Source organism: Mercenaria mercenaria, chromosome 17, assembly GCF_021730395.1.
Source record: "Mercenaria mercenaria strain notata chromosome 17, MADL_Memer_1, whole genome shotgun sequence".
Classification (NCBI taxonomy): Eukaryota; Metazoa; Mollusca; class Bivalvia; order Venerida; family Veneridae; genus Mercenaria; species Mercenaria mercenaria.
The window spans coordinates 53750268-53772772 of record NC_069377.1 but is presented as its reverse complement, the minus strand read 5'-3'; the positions used below and the strand labels follow the sequence as shown (position 1 = coordinate 53772772).

Here is a 22505-nt window from a genome sequence, read left to right as displayed (position 1 = left end):
GAACTTTTGATAAGCAATGCAATTGTGTGTTTAATATTCTATAAATATATATCTGATTTCTTGAAATGACGTATAATATAGTATATGAATTTGTTAAACTAAGGTACAAAATTAAAATAAGGTTTTAAAATCAAAATTTTCAATGACTTTTAGTGATTAGTATGTTTGTACATAGAACTTTTGATAAGTAATGCAACTGTGTGTTTTATTGTTCCGTAAAAATATATATTATATATGATTTATTGATATGACATAATATTATGATATAGTATGGATTTCTTAAAAAATCAATAAATAAGGTTAATTAAAATTTCCGTTGACTTAATTGATTAGTATGTATGTATATAGAACTTTTGATAAGCATTATAATTGTGTGTTTTATTATTCTGTAAATATTTATCTGATTTCTTGATATGACATATAGTATATGAATTTGTTATGGTACATTATATCAATATATTATAATTATTATATCGATAAATAAGGTTAAATAAGATTTCATGATTTTAGATTGATGACAATAAAGTTACTAATTTTTGATTGTGTTGTTATGTGATACAGACAAAATGCATATTTATTCAAGAGACATTTATAACTTAAGCACTCTGTTAGCTAGCCATGCTATCTTATAATTAAAATTTAAACTTGAAAATTAAAGTAATTCAATCTATTGGCACTGCTTTCAATAATTATTATCGTAATTGCCCCTAATTTGTCCATAGTGCATCTTTTATAGTCTTTAGTGGCCCATAGTGCCTCCTTAGCGGTCTTTGCTAGGAAAACTGCCTGAAATAACTTACTCATATCTTTTTTATTTTAACATTTATTTCTTAGATTTCTCTTAAGGGCCCTTATTGTACACAAGTCACCCCTTAGCGGTCCTTAGTGCTCACTTAGAGGTCCTTAGTGGTCCTTTGTACCTCCTTAGTGGTCCTTAGTGGTATATTGCAGGACCCATATTAATGGCGGCCCGCGGAAATATTATAGAAATATGAGGGTAAAAGTTAGGTTTAAAAAAATATTCTATACTTTGATTTTTTTTTATTTATAACCATATTGTATGTTATTTAAGACCATTTGTGTTGATTTGATGACAAAAATTGCAGGTTTATATGAAACATAGATAATTCTATAATATTTCCGCGTGCCACCATTAAGTTTATACTAACCCAAAACAGCGGATCGATGGCACGAAATAATAGTGAAATAAGTAATTTTACGTCATTTATGCATGTCCTAACATATATTTGATGCCTCTTAAATACTTCCGTAATCCTAGCCTATCCTCATAGGGTTGTCTAGGAATACGGAACTTCCGTAATCCTAGAACCAGAGGCTAGGATTACGGTACCGTAATCGTAGCCACTGCCTATTCTGTATGCAGACACTCTAGCTGCGTCGCTAAAGGGTTAACCCAACCCAACAGTAAGGCTGTTAGAAGCGGCCAATATACAGGTTTCAATATATACCTACAACTACTACATAGTACAATACCCTCTGACATCCGACCACTTGGAAATCTACGAAAATTATCATCACGAAAATACATGATAAATGAGATTTTTGTATTTCATACACGATGTACCAAAGAAATAAACTACTTGATACAGACACTTGTCAATGAATCTGAAGGCCCTTACCAAGATATATATAACACGTAACAAATACAGATTATGCTTAAAATAAACAAAAACAAACAGTTTCGGTTGCTCGACTCTTCAATATCGTTCGCACCCAGTACATTTCGAACCACGGTCATTGTCTGTAGTAACCTGATCCAGCAACCCTGGAATAGGTGTGTGCCCTTCCCTTACAATAAACACATCAATTTAGTCACGTCCAAAGCTACCCGAACACTTAACTTCATTAAGCGAAATATCCCATGCAAAAACCCAAAAGTTCGAGAAGTAGCTTATAAAGCCCTAGCAGTCAGGCCACAGCTGGAATATGCTAGCTGCGTTTGGAACCCTTATACCCAACAAAACAGGGCAGTGCGATTGGTTAATCATGACTACTTCCCTTAAGCAGTGTCACAAACATATGCTAAGTCAGCTGAGATGGCATACCCTTGAAAATAGGAGATCTGATTCACGCCTCCTTATGTTCTACAAAATAGTAAATGGCTTGATTGCTGTACCACTTCATCCCTATGTCAGCCCCCATCCCGTCTAACAAGACATATGCATCCCCACTCCTATACTCAGATCATCACTTCCTGTAATTACTATAAGTATACTCTTTCTTTCCAGCCACCATAGTGCTTTGGAATTCCCTTCCAGTACAACTTGTGCAAGCCCCCCACCTGAACCTGTTTAAGCAGGGTGTGACCAAACTTGCACACAATGCTTAACATGATAGACCTGTTTTTAAACTGCTTTTATCTGTAAATCCTTCTTGTTTTTAACACTATCAACTGTATTCATGCTTGCAATGCACATCGTGTATTACTTTTATCCTCCTATCCATTCTACTTTTAAATTTCTTATACAGGCGCGCAGCTGCACAAAATACTCGCAAAGAGGAGTGCTGCAGTATAAATAGATATAACCGAATGCATGCTTTATCTGGGGCCTCACTGAATATAGCAGGGCACTATATATACATTCACATTAGAAATTTAGAGCACAGTCGTTGCCGTTCTTTACATTACTCCATCATAGTAACAGAACATGGTGTGAGAATTAAGGAATTATTGAACTTACAGCCAAAGGATAAGAAAATTTTAACTTTGTGTGCTTATTACATGGATTTTTCTGTATGAATTAATATGAAATGGTTTAAATTAATTTTTAGCAAGATGGACCATTGGTATTCGAACTCCACACATGGACTGGAACTGCATGTCTACAGGGAAGTGCAAGGAGAAAATACATTCGAGACATTCCTTACAAATTTGATACTGCTTGCAACTGACTACAATTTTTATGATAATCATGAAATTATCCGAGAAAGTGTAGTTTTTGGAGTTTAATTATTAAAAATGAGGGAAAGCTTATCAATGAGGGTGACAAATTGACGCTTGACAAAGCAGTGGAAATATGCCAGTCTTTAGGGAATGCTTAATACTCCAGGACCAGTGCATTCACCCAGGTTAGGGCAACACTCTAGTGCATAAAATCAAACAGGTTATGACATAAAGGAAATGTTCTTTTCCATATAATAAATACTATATATAGGTCACCTCCATTGTTTGTGATCCAATCCAGCACTGATTTTGGTCTAACTGAGCTTACATATTCAGTAGAATCTGATACCTATCAGGTACCTCTCACGGAAAAGTTAGTACTGGAAGAGCATTTAAAAAGTTTCCAGTGTAGAGGACTCCTTCCAGGAGAATGCACTATTCACATTGACCACTCCGCAACACCGGTAGTCCATCCACCCCTTAAAGTTCCTGTAGCATTACAAGATAGTGTCAAACAGGAGCTGGAGTGAATGGAAACCTTAGGTGTTGATGCTAAGGTTAACAACCCTATATATACAGACTGGGTAAGCGACAGATAAGAATATGTCTTGACTCGAGGGATTTTAACAAATTCATCCTCCGTCCTCCTTACCCTACGACAACTCTTGACGACATTCAGCCGCAGCTAGCAAGTGCCAAATATTTTACAAAGCTTGATGCAAGACCGGGTTATTGGGCATTAAAAGTCACTGAGCAACCATCCCTTCTGACTGTAGTAGACGTTCAATACTATAATTGGTAGATATCATTTCCTCAGACTTTTATTTAGTTTGTGCTCTTCTGCGAATGACTTCATCCATAAGGTCGATGAATGCTATGAAGAATTAAGTGGAGTAGTTGCCATAGTGGTTGATATTGTTGTGTATATATGGGAAAACTAGAGAAGAACATGACATCAATGTTAGGTCAGTTTTGCAGAGATCTCTAGTAAAGGGTATTACGTTCAATGAAGATAAACTGGTCGTAGATTGACTTTTTGTTCATTTACTAACTTCAGAGGGGCTCACACCTGACCAAGCCAAGCTTTCAGCTATCAGAGAAATGCAAGCCCAAACTGAGGAACAAGGCAGAAATTGAAACTATTCTAGGTATGGTCAATCACTTGTCACGGTTTGCACGAAATTTATCTGAGGTCACAGTGCCTATATGACAGCTACTGCATAAGGATGTTAAATTCTGTTTGGAAAAAACCCAAATCGATGCCTTTCGATTGATTAAGGACATAATGACAGAAACCGATCAGGTCTTGTGTTATTACGATCATAGTAAAGTACCGACGGTGCAATTAAGTTGATGCCAGCAGAAAAGGTTTAGGGATCTCCCTTCTTCAGGAAGGACAACCTCTTGTGTATGCGTCTTGAGTAGTCTCTCACTCCTTCCGAAATAAATTACGCACAGATAGAGAAGGAAACATTTGCATTTTGATTCTGGATGTAGGCGCTTCCACCATTAGACATATGATCGGAAGGTTGATCTGCAAGTTGATCTTTTGCCGTTGATTTCTGTTGTTTGCTGCTCCAGCTCGCTTGCAGCGCATTCTCCTTCTGTTACAGAGATATGGCGAATACGCTTTTAAAAACATTTTCTTAGTAAGGAAGTTCCTGTTGCCGATACCTTGAGTAGAAAAGTTCTTGAGGGTACATAAGGGTATTGACATGCAATTGAACATGGTAATTTCAACTCTACTAGTCAGTGATAGAAAAATAAAATAAATAAAGTCCTTAACTGATTAAGATAGCCGATGGATTGTATTAAAAACTGTTATACTTTGGGGTTGGTCAGTGTCCGCCACAATTTCAGGCTTATTGGAACCATAGAAACGAGTAAGCTGTAGTTGATGGGTTAGTCATGAAGTGCAATATAATCATGCTCAATGTAATGAGATCAAAGATGTTAGAGTTAGTTCACTCAGGTCATATGGGCCCGGGGTAGAAAGTGTCGTAGGAGGGCAGTTGATGAGAGGTTTTTGTGCCAGGTATTTCTGCACATAACAAACATGGTACTTAATTGTAGCATTAATTTTGTATGCAGCACTGGAACTCAAATCCTAGAGAGCCATTGATCCTATAGAAGTGCCTGATTACCCATGCCAGATCATACAGAGTTATTCACCTTGGAGAATAAAAGCTATTTGATTGTAGCTGATTATAACCGCAGGTGTTTTGAGGTCAAAGAGATCCCAGACATGAAGAACTATACAGTCATTAACAGAATGAAAGCTATAATGGCTAGATGGGGAATAAATGAAAAGGTTATCCCTGACAATGTGCCTTATTAGAGCTCATATGAATATGCACATTTTGCAAGGAAATGAGACTTTAAACATGAAACTTGTAGCCCATACCATAACCAGAAAATATGTCTATGTGCCCTTCCCTTATATAACCTAATGCATGCTTTACCTGGGGCCTCACTTGAAGACAGCAGGGAACTGCATTCACATAAACTCTAGTTAGAGCACAGTCGCTGTCGTTCTTTATATTGCTCCATCATAGTAACGTAGTGACTGTCACAAAATGATCCTTGTCGTGTTTTTGCTCTCTTTCGCCATACAGCTTAATCAAAGTCTTACCAATAAATCAAATATAAATACTAAAATAAAACATTATTCAGTGTGGGTATCATAAAGGCGTTCGACATTCGTTTACTCGACCACATTTTAGTTTTAGTTCTTGTAGGTGTCATCAAATAGTACCTGCACTGGTAGAGGATGGAATTCGCGCTCTTGAGTGACTGCGTTTGTATACAAAGCATATTCAAACGCCTTTCATGAAAAGGTTTCTTTATGAACTTATCATGATACCGTCACCTCAGCGCTAAAAAGCGGATATAAGTGCATTGAAATGAAAAGAACTTATCCATTTTCGGAGCTTGAGTGACGATATATGATATGAGCCGTGCCATGAGAAAACCAACATAGTGGGTATGCGACCAGCATGGATCGAGACCAGCCTGCGCATCCGCGCAGTCTGGTCAGGATCCATGCTGTTCGCTTTCAAAGCCTATTACAATTAGAGAAACCGTTAGCGAACAACATGGATCCTGACCAGACTGCGCGGATGCGCAGGCTGGTCTGGATCCTTGCTGGTCGCATACCCACTATGTTGGTTTTCTCATGGCGCGGCTCATATAATATTTGCTTATTGCTCTTTTAGCTGGCTTACTTATGAGTAAAATATAATGATATCATAGGAACATTGGTTATTCAGTTGTCAACTTGAACTTATTATATACTTGAAATTGGGTAGAATTGTCGATATGGAAAATCCTATCCTTCCAACACAAGTTCCAAGAGCATTTGGAGGTGTGGCGATTATTTGGAAGCAGAGCATGGACCACTTAGTCAACCTAATAAAAGATGGAGGTAACCGCATACAATGCATTGAACTGAATTCGTTAACTGATCGCTCCTACTTTTATCTGTATATTTTCCACCAAAAGGATTACGTAGTAGTGCTAATAATTTTTGTGAATGTTTAGATCAAATTCATGAAATAGTTTTGAAGTATAGAAACACTCACTCAATTGTTATTGGCGGTGATGTTAATGAACATAATATCTCCTGTCGCACCTCATGAAAGGCGATCACGTTATCTTATGGATTTTATTCAAGACAATGAACTATCTTTCATGAACTGTGGTAAAACCAATGGGGTCGATTATTCTGAAGCGTGTGGTATCCAACTTGAATATAAACGTATCGGATCATCATCCAATAACGTTCAGCATTTTATGGAATTTTTCTCTATTAAGATTTATCCTCTCCCACCTCACAGGCTTACTCATACGATAATTAATGTTCGAATTATTGCTTGCTGGACCAAGTATTGTATCATGACATGTTTTACGATGACTATCATTGTAATAGTTTAATTTTGATGAATTTAAACCTAATATTCTGAATATTATTGCATGAAATAAACGGTCTTCCATAATTACATATATCATGGAATTTTCAAAATTTCTTTCAGTTTGATAGAGATCTACTTTAATTTTGATAAATGTTGTTCTTGGTTTATAGCAAAAGCTACCAGTGTAATTGAAAACTGTTCCTAAGTAATTAAAATCAATAACAACTTCTAATGATTCTCCATTGTATGTAAAAGATTCACTACGTAATACCGGACCTCTTTTTCTAAATACCATGACCTTTGTTTTTTCAATATTTACTTCTAAGCCCCACGTGTTACAATAACAACACAATGAATCTAAATTTTTCTGCAACTCTTTGGGAGAATTTCCTAATAATACCATATCATCTGCAAATAATAACAGAATAAGAACTATATCGTCTATTAATAATCCTGGCTCTAATATATATATATATATAAGTTTTTTTAAGATCAATATTTTTCTTTTCAAAGATCACGTAGATTTGAAAACTGTGTCGGTCGTTAAAAGTATTTTCGCATATTGCTCCACAGTGACATGTTGGATTTCACGTAGACGATTTAGGAAAAGGTCATTGTTTAAGTTACAGAGGGTAAATTCCAAATTGTTCCATAAAGAAATAGAAGACAGGAAAGAATGAATAAATGAATGAGGAGCCCGAAAAGTTCTCCTTGATTATGTTTCTAATTGTCTTTTGGTTAGTTATTACTGTCTATATTTTATCTGTAGAAAAATTCAAAATAAAGACGACATATAAGAAGTTATGAATTACCACCACAACAGCAACACAGATATAGACTGTATATTTATTTAAATGAACTGAAAGATGTAAGTTACTAAGACAAACATCTCGGTCAGGGACATAGATTAGAATTATATATTTGAGCGGAAGAAATAGTTTGATCGCCATCCTCATCTGGCCAAAAATAGCTACATTCTTTAGTTGGTGGGTATATATAACCTAAATATGGAACATGTTTATTTTGATAAGACACGTGTCATGTCGACCAATTTATAGCACTAAGAAACAGTGTTACCATATTTGTTCTACTAGTTTATATGTAAGTCATATTTCGGCAGAAGTGAATTTTGATTCATTTTAACACTCCGAATTCTACACCGAAAGGAATAATTCCGCGGGATCTATATAACCACTGAATCTTGTTTCGATTAACCTTTAGCCTGCTAAATTTCTAAAATGGACAGATCAATCTTTCAGTTTTGACTGTACCACTTATTATAGTGGACGCAACTTGACCCTGATGGTTGACCTTTGTATTATAATACATAATGAGGCACAACCTATTATTGAAAAGGAGTGTACGTAAAACGATTCCTCCCTTTGCATTCGTAAATTTAGATACACGGGTACCCTAAGCACCCCTTATTTCTACAATGAAATAATCGATATGAATAATCAGCCTAAGGTCAACCATCGCGGTCAAGTTGCGACTACTATATTCAAAGTGTGTTCATTGTTAATAGCGAACAGTGCAGACCATGATCAGCTGGCCGCAAAGACAGAATCAGTTGCCGTCAGTAGGCTAAAGGTTAACCAAAACACGTTTTTGCTATTGACTGTTGCAGAAGGAAGTATTCATGCGCAATAGTTGAAATATTTTATAATGAGATGTTTATTTCAAATGTAGAAAATCCTAACCAATTTTTTTTTAACTTTACTTATTATATAAATTGATTGTGTATTCATGAAGAGCTACATTCATAATTAAATGTTATGCATTAACAGGTGATTGTTTAAAAAACTTCCAATTTTTAGTGATAGTATACATTTATACTGTATTCAGCTATATATGTATACAGCATGTCCTGTTTTTATCTTACCACATAGTACTGTTAATACACATAAACTATTAATTTTGTGTTTATATAAAGTATATATAGTAATTGTTCATGTTTTCAAATATGAAATTTGTCTCTAGTATACCTTTAAAGATCAATGTCTAAACCCCAAAGGGTAAGTCATTGTAAAATTTGCACGTTACTCACGACGTTACCCTTGAGAACATGTTGTTGACCTTGACCACGAATAGAACACTTTCTCTACGCACAGGCGATAGATTCTAGGTATTTTTGTCCGAATTCAAAGGGTAATCCTCGGATGTAATTGTGGGTTCAAAATAAGGCTTGCGTATAGGTAGTATCCACAGACAGGTATAAACTGGAATCACAGGTGACCTACTAATTGTCACTATATTATGCTTGTTCCTTTAATGACCCCAGTGCCACCTAAATGGCTTGACCCCTGTCGGGAATTGAACATCGTCACTTAACATTCGACGTCTAATTCCAACCGCTTACGGATACTTGTAAAAAAAGAAGTAGGACAAAATATCTCCCAGTTACTCTAAGAAATAATAATTTCTTTTATTTCATTTCTCTGAAGTATTTAAAGAATGGGGACTCAATACTTGGCTATCGCAATGATTTCTATAGTACGTTTTAGATTACCAAGCCTGTTTTTTTGTTTTAAACTTTTAAACATGACAACGTCGATTTGGACTTAAATATTGGTACCCCTATATTGTCAACAGTTGACGGACTGGTTCAGTGGTGACACTTTCTGACTACGACATCAGGAGTCGTGTGTTCGGGCATCCGCTCCTACAATTTAAAGTACTAATATTTGCACAGGAGGCCCTCTAGAGGAGTAGCCCATACGTGTGTCAGGACGCAACGTTTCAAACGATTATATAAATACATATATATTATATATATGAGCCGTGCCACGGGAAAACCAACATAGTGGGTTTGCGACCAGCATGTATCCAGACCAGCCTGCGCATCCGCGCAGTCTGGTCAGGATCCATGCTGTTCGCTTTTAAAGCCTACTGCAATTAGGGAAACCGTTAGCGAACAACATGGATCCTGACCAGACTGCGCGGATCCATGCTGGTCGCAAACCCACTATGTTGGTTTTCCCATGACACGGCTCATATTATATTATAGGAATCATACAATTTATAGCTATAAATACTTTCTTAGACTGCCGCACCTCCCGTGATACGATAAGCGGAGATAGCCGAACCATAACGATCTGCAACACTCGCTAAAAAATATCCGATAGTGATCGATATTTAGCTAGACGGTCGAAGGGAGACAACAAGGTATAGCGTTGATCTCAATAAACAAGGAAAGATAATAGAATCGATTTTTGCCCAATTCTTCAGTATGTTTGGACGTTTTTGAAAATAATCTCTCGCTACAAATGAAATGCATAAAAGTCATGTTGTTCTACAGCAATATAAAGCCTTGATAATAGTGTTACGCTATGGCAGATGTAGTTTCTGTGTAAACTTCAATTGATGGAATCTATTTCTATGATTATGCTGACTCGGTATGATGCAATTGGCAGATAGTTGTAGCCTGATTATAAGTGTTGCACCATGGCTGAAGTGTAAGCCCTTTGGGAAACTTACATTGACAATTCTTCTACAAGTATGTTAAACAACTGGAGGTACTATTAGGCTGGCCGGTTTTCTTGCACTTAACTACAGAAATTATCAACTCCTTTGACAGTTAAACTATAGTTTATTGAAGTAAGAATTTCAACAGAAACAGTTCATGTTCAGCATCAAACATCATTAAAAAAAAGTCACGGAGTAATTCTGTAAATAATTCACAGTTCTCAAGAATAGTGTGATAATATGGTATTTTTACTTATAAGGTCTATTATTCATTAAAATAATAATCAAGCCCAGCCTCTAACTGTCAGTAAGCTTCTAATAGACCTTTCTAACTTAAACTTAAACATAAATGTAAACAGAAATTTACTTCGTAATTGTATTGAAAATCGGGGACTTTCTCAACTGTATTTGGACTACGAATAACAAAGTAACAATCACCACAAGGACTTGGATTTTTATGCATAAGTTGTTGCATTTTTTGGCGTCTCTTCAAACAGGTTATTATCAAGAAGAAAAGAACAATAGTTTGCTGACTTACGTTTATTTACACGAAAAAAGAATAACTACAATGCATTGCGGAATCATATCATGAGCGTTAACTATAAAGGTCATCTATGGGCACATGAATGTGTTGAGAAAACCCCCAATTATTTCCGAAGTACGCATTCCGTTTACGAAGTCCGTTTCAGTTAGAAAGGTCTAATACATAACTCAGAGCAACAGTTAAAATTTAAAGTTGATCCAATGAAAAATAGCAGTTTTATTCAGCTAAGAGTTTAAAAATGCTTATCAAAAGTTAAAATATTAAAATACTGCAGGTAAAAAACACACCAAGTATGACTATCTTTGTATAAAATTTGCTAGACTTCTTTAAATATTTCTTTAAAATTATCTGACTATAACAGCCGCTCAAGGCCAGAGATTTAAGATTGTGAACCCTGAAAACAGGCAAAGTGGGGTATTTATACCTCCCAGATTTCACAAAAATAGTTGTGGAAGTGCACACACAAAAATGTGAGGATATGTGAACTCCACACAAATAAATGTGAACCCAGCTTCACACTAAAAACTGTGAGTCATGTTGAACAATTCTCCTCTTAGGCGATCTTATCAGTACATCTACGGCACATATTCTGATAAGCCGTCAGACAGCGCAACTGATAAATCCTATTCCTATACTTACATTGATTTATATAGGAAAATGATACATTTACCATAGAAAATGTCATAAATTACACATTTATATTTATTCTATTATACCATCCCGGATATTTCCTTAAAAAACAATTTAATACCTTTACGATGGTATATTTTCCTTCAAAATAAGTCAATATTTGGTTGCTTCAAAATTCGTTTGAAAAACGTCTCTCGAATTCAATATATTCTCTATACATATTTGGCAGAATTACACGATAACCCTGTTTTTACTAAGTATTTCCGAAGAAAAAGTTAAAGTTAAAATACCATCCCGGATATATTTGGAAAGTTCTCGTCGTGCACATTCTAGATATATATTTTATTATAAAATAAGTTATTTCTTTCTTGCTTCAAAATTCCTTTAAAAAGCAGGGTTTCAACGCTTTCTGTATATTGACAAAAAACGTTTTACGATAAGATTGAGCCGTTTCGGAATAGGAATACATGTATAATTATATAACATAGTTTAACATGATTTTTGGGTGCGTTCCCTCTGACAAATGTTCTTTGAAAAGTTTTTAAAGTTTTTCATGGCATTTTCCTTTGAAAATACCGAGATGTTTTTTAAAAAAAATCGAAAATAAAAGTGTAAGCAGTTCTGTTGTTACATCATAGTAATAACCAAAATAATAATACACAATATTTATTATGACTTATTTTGACATAATGATTGGGTGTTTCAGTAAATTAGTTGAATTTGAATTTTAAATTTTTAAAAGTGTCATTTTGGTCAAGTAGCATCCTGTTTCTTGTATACATGTATATCCTCGTGGCAAGGGACAGCGTATTGTATTGACAAGATATTAGCACTATAAAGTTTATGGTCATGTGCCCTAAATCAGTGTACGCAGAATTTAAATTGTGTTGATTAAATTTTAAAGTGACACGTATGTTGCCAACCTAATCACGGCATGTACGAATAAAAGGTATAACATCGTGACACGTGCCGATGTTTTATATATTAAGCTTTGAATTTAAACGCGTGATTTACGTCAAAGTAGCGGATTGTATCAGTGAATTAGAATAAAAATGAAATTAAGAAAATTTACAAGATATTGGCTATGATTTTGATGCTCTGTGAAATCAGCAGCAAAATCATTATTTCGAAATTGCCTGAAATTTTCTTACATTAAATCTAAATGGCTTTAATTATATTATTATGTAGTACTAAACTTAAATGCCGTTTAAAGAATTAATTTGATAACAGTTTTCTAGTGTGTGCCGTTTTACGCCAAAAAGATGTTTATCTCTTATATTATTAATTAACAGTGACCAGATGCACTTGTGTTTTCATAATGAAGGAGGAATCGACACCTAATAATTACCATATGTGTAATTTGGGCCAACATTTTAGGTTTTATTTTTTTTCCATGTTTTACCCTTTTATTAAAAATAACAAGTAACAAGGAAAGAAAATAATTCTCAGATATGTTAAACTGCAAATATTATGTTAACTGCAAATATAATTGCGTATATAGGTTTTATTGTTTATTAAAGTCTCATCAAAGTACACAAATTAATATTAAAGACATGATAAAATTCTATATATACAGCGAAGTAGATATCAAGCAAAAAACGAAGATTTGAGTTTTACATTCAGAGTGCACATAAGAAATTTGAAAAAGAAAATGAAAAAAACCCGCCAGTGAAATGACCAAGGAAGACTGAAATCGCTAGGAATCGTCACAAAAATTAGAAAACACAATATAAGCTGATAGAGTTATAACGCAAAGCTACACTGATGCATATTGATAAGGATGTGTTAAGACGAAGCAGAGATAAGGGCTCTAAAAATAAGGGGAATGGTGTTAGAGATGATATATTATAAACAGATGTGTTGATATTGTATATAATGTACCTGATTTAATATTATCAAGTTTCATAAGAACTCTATGTTTTATCATAGCAGCATACATTTACAACAGAGTATGGCCATTCATCCATATATCATATACATATATGCTTTAATTTGTTTGAATAGCAATACTTGATATTATTAAAAGATGTGCAATTAAAATTATTGAATAAATTTGGTGAACTTGATAGATCTATCCTTGTTATTCAGTCTGAAGAATACATCAATTATTCAAGTTAATTTGGTTTCTGATCTGATAATAAATACTATCACAAAACATAAAATATAACACAATATCGTATTGAAATGTTTTCCTCTGGTACAGTTTAGATACTTTCGTTGGATTAAAATTTCAGATCAGAAATCAATACAATGTATAACGAATAAATTTCTAATGAAACACTTGTGTATTAATAGGTGCGAAAAAGTATCCATTGTCCCGTGCAAAGAACAGAAAATTGCAAAATTTTTTGTTTAAAAAAAACGTCAGTCACAACATTCACATTCTGAATAAAAAATGCTATTTATTTATATTCATTGAATGTAAAGACAAACAAGCCTGTACGAGATGATGTCTGGTTACATGGTCTCTGTTTGAGATAACAGATATCAAAGTGCTATCGCTTTTTGCTCACCAGGGGAGAAAACGCTAATAGCGAAAATGACTTAATCATAGTATTTGCACACTTCCTTCCCCTGATAAGTGAGGAAAATTTCTCAGTATGTGTGGAAGCTGTGAACTTTAGACTGTAAGGAAACTAAAGCCAATATTTCTATTAAAACATTAAAGATCATAAATAAAATTAGTATGAAAAGAAAGAAAAATAAATAATCTAAATGATAACATCAAATTTCCTTTTAAGTGAGTTTCTAGAAAGCATATTTGCTTTAAAGTTAAACGACATTTCTATATACAACAATGTAAACAAAGTCTAGGCAGTAGTTGCTAAGCAACTACCCACAATGCATTGCAAGTACAACAACAGCATGTCTGCAAAACCAGGAAGTCAGCTGTTTCTAGTGATCTAACAAGAATTATATAAATTTATAAAGTAGGTGAGGCTGGTCTAAATCAAAAGTTCCAAGACCAAACCAGATAAATAATTACTTAAAATAGCCTGTAACCTTATAATAAAATTACATTTAAGCTTACATCCCCATTCAGTAAAGTAGGTCACTGTACCTTGAAGTATTACATTATCTAAAATATTTGTAAGGGATATCAGGACAGAAGAAAATGTGAGATATTATTTTTAGCAAAATCGAAGGAAGGCGATGGCTCATATCAAATCAACTAAAAATATCTGCAGCTGAATAGGAGATAGATATAGGATATAAGGAGAATGAACCAGTTCATAAAAAAACATTTTCTTGTTTTTCAAGAAGCTGATACAACATCATTTTCAGCATGATACGCTTATTAGATGGAGTTCCATTTGTTTAGTAATAACAGCGGACAAAATCCGCTTGTGTAAACTGATACTATTTTAGGGTAGTATAGCACTTTGTTTCTGTGTAACTCAGCTATGTTTGTTTTTGTAACATGAGTGAAACATCAGTGAGTTTTAACAAGATAATAAAGAAGATGATCAAGCTGAACCTATATCGCTCACCTGTTAAACCTGGCCCTGGAAGCATCAAGATAAACATTCTGACCAAGTTTCAAGAAGATAGGGTCATAAGTACGGCCTCTAGTGTGTTAACAAGGTTTTCCTTTGATTTGAGTGAGTGACCTAGGTTTTGACCCCACATGACCCAGTTTCGAACTTGGCCTAGGAATCATCAAGATAAAATTTTGACCAAGTTTCATAAAGATAGGGTCATAAATGTGGCCTCATGTGTGTTAACAAGCTTTTCCTTTTATTTGACCTGGCGACCTAGTTTGTGATCCCACACGACCCAGTTTCGAACTTGGTCATAGAGATCATCAAGATAAACATTCCAAGCAAGTCTGTATCAAATCAAAGCATAAATGAAACCTTTATATGGCTGAAAGGGACAAAAATAGAAAATTTTGCCCCTTTCAGGGACAGTTACTCCAGAACCCATGATGAAATATATCCGGTTTTTGAAAGGAACCGAGATCTTATTGTGACTTAAGTTGTGTGTAAGAATGGTTAAAATTAAATGTAAAATGTTACTTCTATCGTGTTCACAAGATAAAAATCAACACTTTTTTGCTCTTTCATGGGTCAATTAGGGGCCGTAACTCCGGGACCAATAATTGGATCTGACGGATTCTTTATAGAATCCAAGAGAATCCAAGATCTATTGTTGTTAAAGATATCTTTTTGCAAGTTTGAATCAAATCAAACCATAACTGATGTCTCTATATGGCTGCAACACAATTAATTTGTTCATAATACATTATTTTTATTAATGTCTTTCACTTTACTGTATATAATAGGATGAATTTTTACATTATTAAGTTAGAGGACAATATGTTAGACTGGCTATAGCCAAATATGTTATCCTCTTTAAATAAAGTTATTATTATTATTTTTATATTATTATTATTCTTACCCATGATGGAAGCTGGCCAGTTTTCGAAAGGAACCGAAATATTATGTCAATACAAATTATGTGCAAGTTTGATTAAAATCAATTGCAAAATGTGGTCTCTATCGTGTTCACAAGAAATTGTGGGCGACGGACGGATGGACGGACGGACGAAAGGCTATCACAAAAGCCCATCTTGTCACTACGTGACAGGTGAGCTGAAACAACTTTTGACCTACTTTTTATTGATATAAAGCCAAGGACTTCATCAAAAACAACTTTTTTAAACTTGCGTTTAAAATTTTTCAGTCACCGAGGTAAATTTTAGAAGTAAATAAGTGTTAAAGACTATTGAGATATAATCTTAGATACATCAACAAGCAGACATATCTAGAACAATGCACTTTCAATATTATTTTCTTTTGTGCACTTTTGCTTTCACTGATTTGACGAAATTTGTACATTTGTCACCCATAGTCAAGCGTCAAGGTAGGTTTTTATGTCCTTATTTTATTTATTATTTAGTGTTATTTCTTAAAACTTTAACGTAGCATTAACAATATCTTTGATATAAATGAAAACACTTTCACTGTTGGTAAAAATATCCAAGAAAATCATATTATGCAATTAATACAAATTTAATTAATTTTATTTGCTTTAACCACATTCAAATTTTGAAAAAACACAAAAAGTTTTTTATGAAATAAGCAAATGCTCTTTGTAAGGAAACAAATTGTAAGGAAACAAGAAATATATAATTGTCGACGTAAGACTTCTCAAGATGGTTATTTTCACTGTTGAAATTGATTGTGAAGGTTCTATAGGTTCGTAATTTTGAAACCTGTATATAAATTTTAGATCAAGTTGCGAAAACTGAGTCATTTTCTCTTTGGAATAGGTTTACGGTTAAGCCGTGAAATAACAGTACTTATTACACTGCACTAGCTATTGCTATTTGTCGACCTATATTATCTTTTAAATGCAAATTTTTGTTTTTCTTTTGTCATCCAATTTTATAAGTCTGTATCAGCCTACTTTAAACCTATGGAAGCCACCCGCTTTTGCCTAGTACAGCTAGTGTTTATAAACTAAAATATCTTAACACTGCTTTTACCAAAAGGAGTATCGGATGTTCAAAGACTCTTTAGTTTTCACTCTGTTTTATTTCGGGGACCCACCCGCTTAGCTCAGTAGGGAGAGCATCGGTCTACAGATCGCAGGGTCGCGAGTTCGATCCCTGTATGTTCTCCGTGACGATTTGATAAAAGACATTGTGTCTGAAATCATTCGTCCCCCACCTCTGATAATTCATGTGGGGAAGTTGGCAGTTACTTGCGGGGAACAGGTTAGTACTGGTATAGAATCCAGGAACACTGGTTAGCTTAACTGCCCGTCGTTACATGACTGAAATACTGTTGAACCCAAAACAAAACAAAATTAACGTTTCGGCCTTAAGGCCTTTTATCAAAATGACAAATCACGAGTAATTCTCTACATCAAGGATTTCTCTCAATACTATTTAATTTGTTGTTGTATTGAGAGAACGCTATGCCGTAATTTGTCATTTTGATACAGGCCTTAGGGCCGAAACATTAATTAAACAGTGAAAACTATAGAGTCTTTAAAATTATCTTCTTCGCTCGATTGTGAATGTTTTCTGCTGTCTCCTCAAACGAAAAGCACAGTTATCTGATATGCGGTTTACAAGAGGAAAGTTTTAAATCTAAAACCTATCTTTTATTGCGTACTTCGTTCAACATGCCCTTGAATGAAAGTCAAACTGGAGGAATAATATCAGACTAATGTCGGGAAAATTAATATAACTGTATTTATTGTATATATAAGAATGGAGCAGAATCACTGTTATTTCGGTTTATAAGTAGGAACATAACATAACATTTGGGTTTGTAATAGAAAAAAAATTGAATAAAATATGACATCTTTATCACGAATATATCAAATGAAAGTGCCACTCAAGTCCATCTAAACAAAGAGACCAGAAACTTGCATCTCTTCCCCTTTCAAACACTCAAGGGATCGAATCCCAAAGTAAGAAAAATGATACGAAAGGCATACGCACGGATTCGGTTCTCATAAAATATGCATTGTTTTAAATGCAATACGCTGACAAATAAAACGAAGTTCCATGAACTGTCATGTACGCAATAAGTGTTTGTACACGGTTCGTGTCATATTCCAGTAATCGTAAACTAGCAGTGCCCGCGCTTTATCATTATTATCATCATCAGACCTTTTACTGTTGTTGATAAATTTAGGAAGAAATTTCGCTTGTCTTGAATGAACTATTGAAATTGCCATACGAATAACTGGGTGGACACTATAAAACTTCCTCAAAACTTCGCCGTTGCTTCTGTCAAGAACTATAAGGAGACCCTCTTAATAACACAATTTTGTATAGAAATAAACATATATCAATTCTTGCAGTAAGAAGCTGATTATGACAAGATTAAATTCTACGTCGTTTTGGCAAGTCCGACGTACACTTCTAGATTTGTAACTTATACCTTTGATTCCTGTTGGTTTTAAATACATATTATTAAAACTGACGATCAGTAAAAATGATGTAAATTTCTTTTATGTGATAAAAGACAGACACCTGTTTTCACTTATGTATACTTTATCTTTCTACAACAGTATATCGAAGTGTGTAGAATTGGTTAAATGCAATCAATTCATCACAATATCAGAGATAAAATTGTACCCGGGAAATAAAACCAAGTGCATTCATTACATATACATTCTTACGGTAAAACTTGATAGCCAGTGTCTGTATTATTCATAATAAAGAATATTAATTGTATTGACGTTTGAGGAACTGGGTCAACATTATGCATCATTTAAGTATGTCCCGCCAGCATCCCACATATACTTAGAGTTTCCGAACGACAAAAAAAAAAAAAAAAAAAGAAGCATGCAGGTGGAAACGGGCTTCTTTGTATATTATTATACACCACCAAATTTATCTAACTTTAAAGTTATACTGTGCATATTTCGGTACACTATTTTGTCATAACATATTACCTTTAAATGTTTCAAACTTAGAAAATCCGCATTATAAAATTATGTAGATCTAATTACTATGTAAAGCTGCATTTATAATGAAATGTCATGTAGCAACAGTCAATACACAAATGTTAAAATGTTGCCATTTTTTACGGTACAAATAGTTCTACCTTTATATAACGTGTATTATGTTAACAAAGCACACTAAATACTTTTTATCCAAACAAAACTGTTTTTTTTCCAGATTGCGTATACACAGATAATGTACAATATTTGTTAATTTTCTTTGATCACATCTGAATTTTGGGCATAATATCCCTTTATGATGTATTTATTTATTGTATTCAGTTGTAAGTATAGAATTTAACATCCTTGACAGCACCTTCGTTCCATCCAACACAAGTCGGCACCGTGAAATCAGATAAGATTACTGAAGCATCGGGACTGGCAGCAAGCCGCAAACACCCGGGCTTTTTATACACTCATAACGACCATGGTGGTCACGCGGAAATCTACGTCATCAGTGCATCATCGGGACATCGTGAGGCGACGATCGAGCTATCTGGTGTGACCTCGAATGACTGGGAGGATATAGCTATTGGGCGATGCCATGCTGGTCCAAGTGACTTCTGTATTTATATAGGTGAGAAAGTCTTATCTTGAGTGATTGAAACTTTAGTAAAAATCAGCGATAGCAATTTCCATAACAAATTAGAATCTAACGAACCACATCGATTTATGAACATAAAATGAATATGATATAGAGATCTAGGAAATAAATTAATTTCAAAGATGACCAAGATATTTATCTAAGACGAATTCAAAAATAAAAAAGAAACAAAAAGTTGGTAAATTCAGATAATGGAGCAGCCTAGCAAATTTCTTATTCATATGCATATACAGTTTTCGGTCGTCTTTATACAGATCCGACGAACTTTTTTTTGTCTACCAGCACTATACGATTTGAAAAGCAATACGTTTTGATAATTCATTTACAGGCGACTTTGGTGACGGTGGAAAAGGAGCATTGAATAATATTTACAGAATTGCAGAACCGGACGCTTTTCAAAATCACATGCACATTCTTGTCAGTTCCATTGATAAACTAGAGTTCTCGTAAGTGTTAAGAAGTCACACCTTATATAAAATTGTTTTAGCACCATAGAGGGCAGAAGGACAAACATTGAGAATATTATACGGGGACAACATACGTTTTGATCCCCCAACATTAATTCACGGACAGAAAAGTCTTAAAAGGGTGAAATTGACCCATCTTAAGAGTAGATTGATCTGAAGGTACTTTATTTTGATAATATAGTAGTTAATAACAATTGGAAGAACGTTTTGTTAGTATTATGGCTGGTCAACCTTTTTCAGAACAATCTAAACAGCGTTGCAAGTTCCGCGTCTCCTATGTCAATGGTTGCAGTTAATTCTTTGTCCTTTTCTATATTTCACTTGTAATGCATAATTCTTTTTTCCAGTTGGACATGCGAACATTAAGAGTTTGATTATATTGTATTCTTAAGCTAAGGAAAGACGAAAAATAACGCATCTGTCCTAATTTAATAATATTATAAAGTTAATTACGATGCATTTTGTGACTGCCCTCTTAACACAGTTCATCTTAAAGCAATTAACCACAAAAAGCTATTTTTGTTATTAATCACTGACTGATATCACACGTGTTTTCCTAAAAATATTATGTACGACTGGAACACAACAGTCTTACTGTCAGTTTATTATTACCGCTGAGCCCATCAAATGCATTCACAGTCGGACATTGTTAATCTTGTCACAAATGAACAGACTGCATATGGATGTCATAAAAGGCTAAGTATTGCATATACCCGTCAGAAGGATAATATTTAAAGAGATGAGTTATGATATAGCCACTAAATCCTTATTCAAGTAAGGTGATCGGGGAGCTTAACTACAAAATGCATGTAACAACGCTACATATGTAACGATACGGAAAAGGCAAATTTGAAGTAGAGACAGCACCTTGGAACGGCCAATAAACTTGGACAAGAGATCACGGGAATTTAAACAAGTTTGGTATTAGCCAACCTCATTTTTAACATGAATTCAATTGGTAGGTGATTATGTATATTTCACATATCGAAAAATGTCAACACGTTCATTATTATCGGACTAATTGTATTTGGCAATAACCGTTTCTATGTAAAACTTTTATGTACTATTTTCTGCTGAAAACGCTATTAAATCTATCTCATTTTACAGATGGAATCAAAAAGATTGTGAAACTTTGATGATAGACCCAAATGCAAACCTTTACATTATATCTAAAGTACATAATGCCCACGGAACTATTGCAGCATTACCAAACCATGCTTGGGGTACAGGTTCTAGAGTGGATGTCAGTTCAACGGCAATATTAAACATTGAATCACCAACATTTGACCCAGTGGGAGGTGATATTTCGTTTGACGGGAATGAAGTACTTATAAAGGTAATAAGTCACGTGATACAACCCTTCAACTTCATACACGAGGCAGAATTCAGGCAGAATAGTGAATGTTATATAAACTGTAAATATGGTTGGTCAGAAAGAGCCTGTCCACCCACATTATTGCACTAAACAGCTAACTAACACATGATTATAACAATCATTCCCTTGATACTGAAGTACTGTGCATACAATTATGCTATTGCATAATTGCTGGTCCTCACCTTTAATACCGGCTTGCATAAAACCAAGGTAAAGAAACATCTTCTTCGTTTGTCTTTTTCGTTGTTTTCAAAAAACATTCTATCGTTATACAGGCCTGTCTGAACAAAAGCTACATTTGCAGTAAGTTCATTGGGTGATAATTTTGTTAGACGAGTGAAAGGAAATGAAAACCCCTTTAATACATCGTTTGCGTTTCATGTAAATGTCCCGAAAATGGCCTGATGAATATCTGTTAGAACCAAAGATATCATTTACACAATGTTGCACAAATTAACAATGTACAAAATATTCGCAGTGCCAATAGTTGTACAATATTAAGTCGATCTTAGCTTTTAGACAACCGGTAGGAGTTTCATTATTTAGCCAAAGTCACTCTAACAGAACCAGATATAAACTATTTGTATCATTTGCGATTTTTAACCATTTGTTTCATAAAACAGTTATAGATATTCAGTTCATCTTTCCTTATACATGTACATTGTATCATGATTTTTAGGAGAAGATCTTCAAAAAGGATGTTTACTGAAAAGTTTAACTTATTTAAACAACCATAGTGGTAACTGTATACCTATGACGAAAAAGATATTTCTTTTTTTCATTCAAGGCCCACCACGCTGTATTTTATTGGAACATGGGAGGAAGCAATGACTATTTAGCCACTCTGCAGACACCAGGAACAAAAGTTACATACATAGATGAACCACAAGGGGAGTCTGTATGTTGGGATGCCTCAGGGCTCGGGTATTATACCCTTAGCGAGGGTAACAACGAGCACCTGTACCACTATATCAGAACTTGATTCTTTGAGACTTTGTTTGTTATTTATTTATTTCAAAGCTTATTTTGTTGTTATGTTTTACTGTACATGGAAATGTTTAATTAAAATGTAATTATTACTTTACATATAATGTGCAATTCTATATCCTTATAAAAGAATAATTATAGAGCCATTGT

At 34.3% G+C, this 22505-nt stretch overlaps 2 protein-coding genes across 4 annotated transcripts in view; one reads left to right on the top strand and one right to left on the bottom strand.

Moving 5' to 3' along the window:
* The window catches only part of LOC123537598 (phosphonopyruvate decarboxylase-like), a 76649-nt gene extending 74917 nt beyond the window's left edge, over positions 1-1732 (bottom strand). For 2 of the 3 annotated variants that reach the window (XM_045321419.2, XM_045321422.2), the window contains exon 1: positions 1641-1730. The gene's annotated coding sequence lies outside the window, so the exon portion shown is untranslated. Of the gene's footprint in view, positions 1-1640 lie in introns of all 3 variants that reach the window. The other variant, XM_045321420.2, reaches the window with a different exon arrangement.
* Positions 1733-16107: 14375 nt separating this feature from the next.
* Positions 16108-22452, top strand: LOC123537600 (uncharacterized). The gene is made up of 5 exons (XM_045321424.2): positions 16108-16321; positions 19236-19499; positions 19855-19972; positions 21101-21329; positions 22156-22452. The coding sequence occupies exons 1-5, from the start codon at positions 16231-16233 to the stop codon at positions 22348-22350; spliced, it is 897 nt and encodes a 298-aa protein (XP_045177359.2). The 5' UTR covers positions 16108-16230; the 3' UTR covers positions 22351-22452.
* Positions 22453-22505: the final 53 nt, after the last annotated feature.

Excerpts from the sequence above, each read along its gene's own strand:
- LOC123537600 (XM_045321424.2), top strand. The coding sequence starts at position 16,231 with ATGCACTTTCAATATTATTTTCTTTTGTGCACTTTTGCTTTCACTGAT. Across the intron at positions 16,322-19,235 it reads ACCCATAGTCAAGCGTCAAG|CACCTTCGTTCCATCCAACA; the intron begins GTAGGTTTTTAT and ends CATCCTTGACAG. Across the intron at positions 19,973-21,100 it reads ATTGATAAACTAGAGTTCTC|ATGGAATCAAAAAGATTGTG; the intron begins GTAAGTGTTAAG and ends CTCATTTTACAG.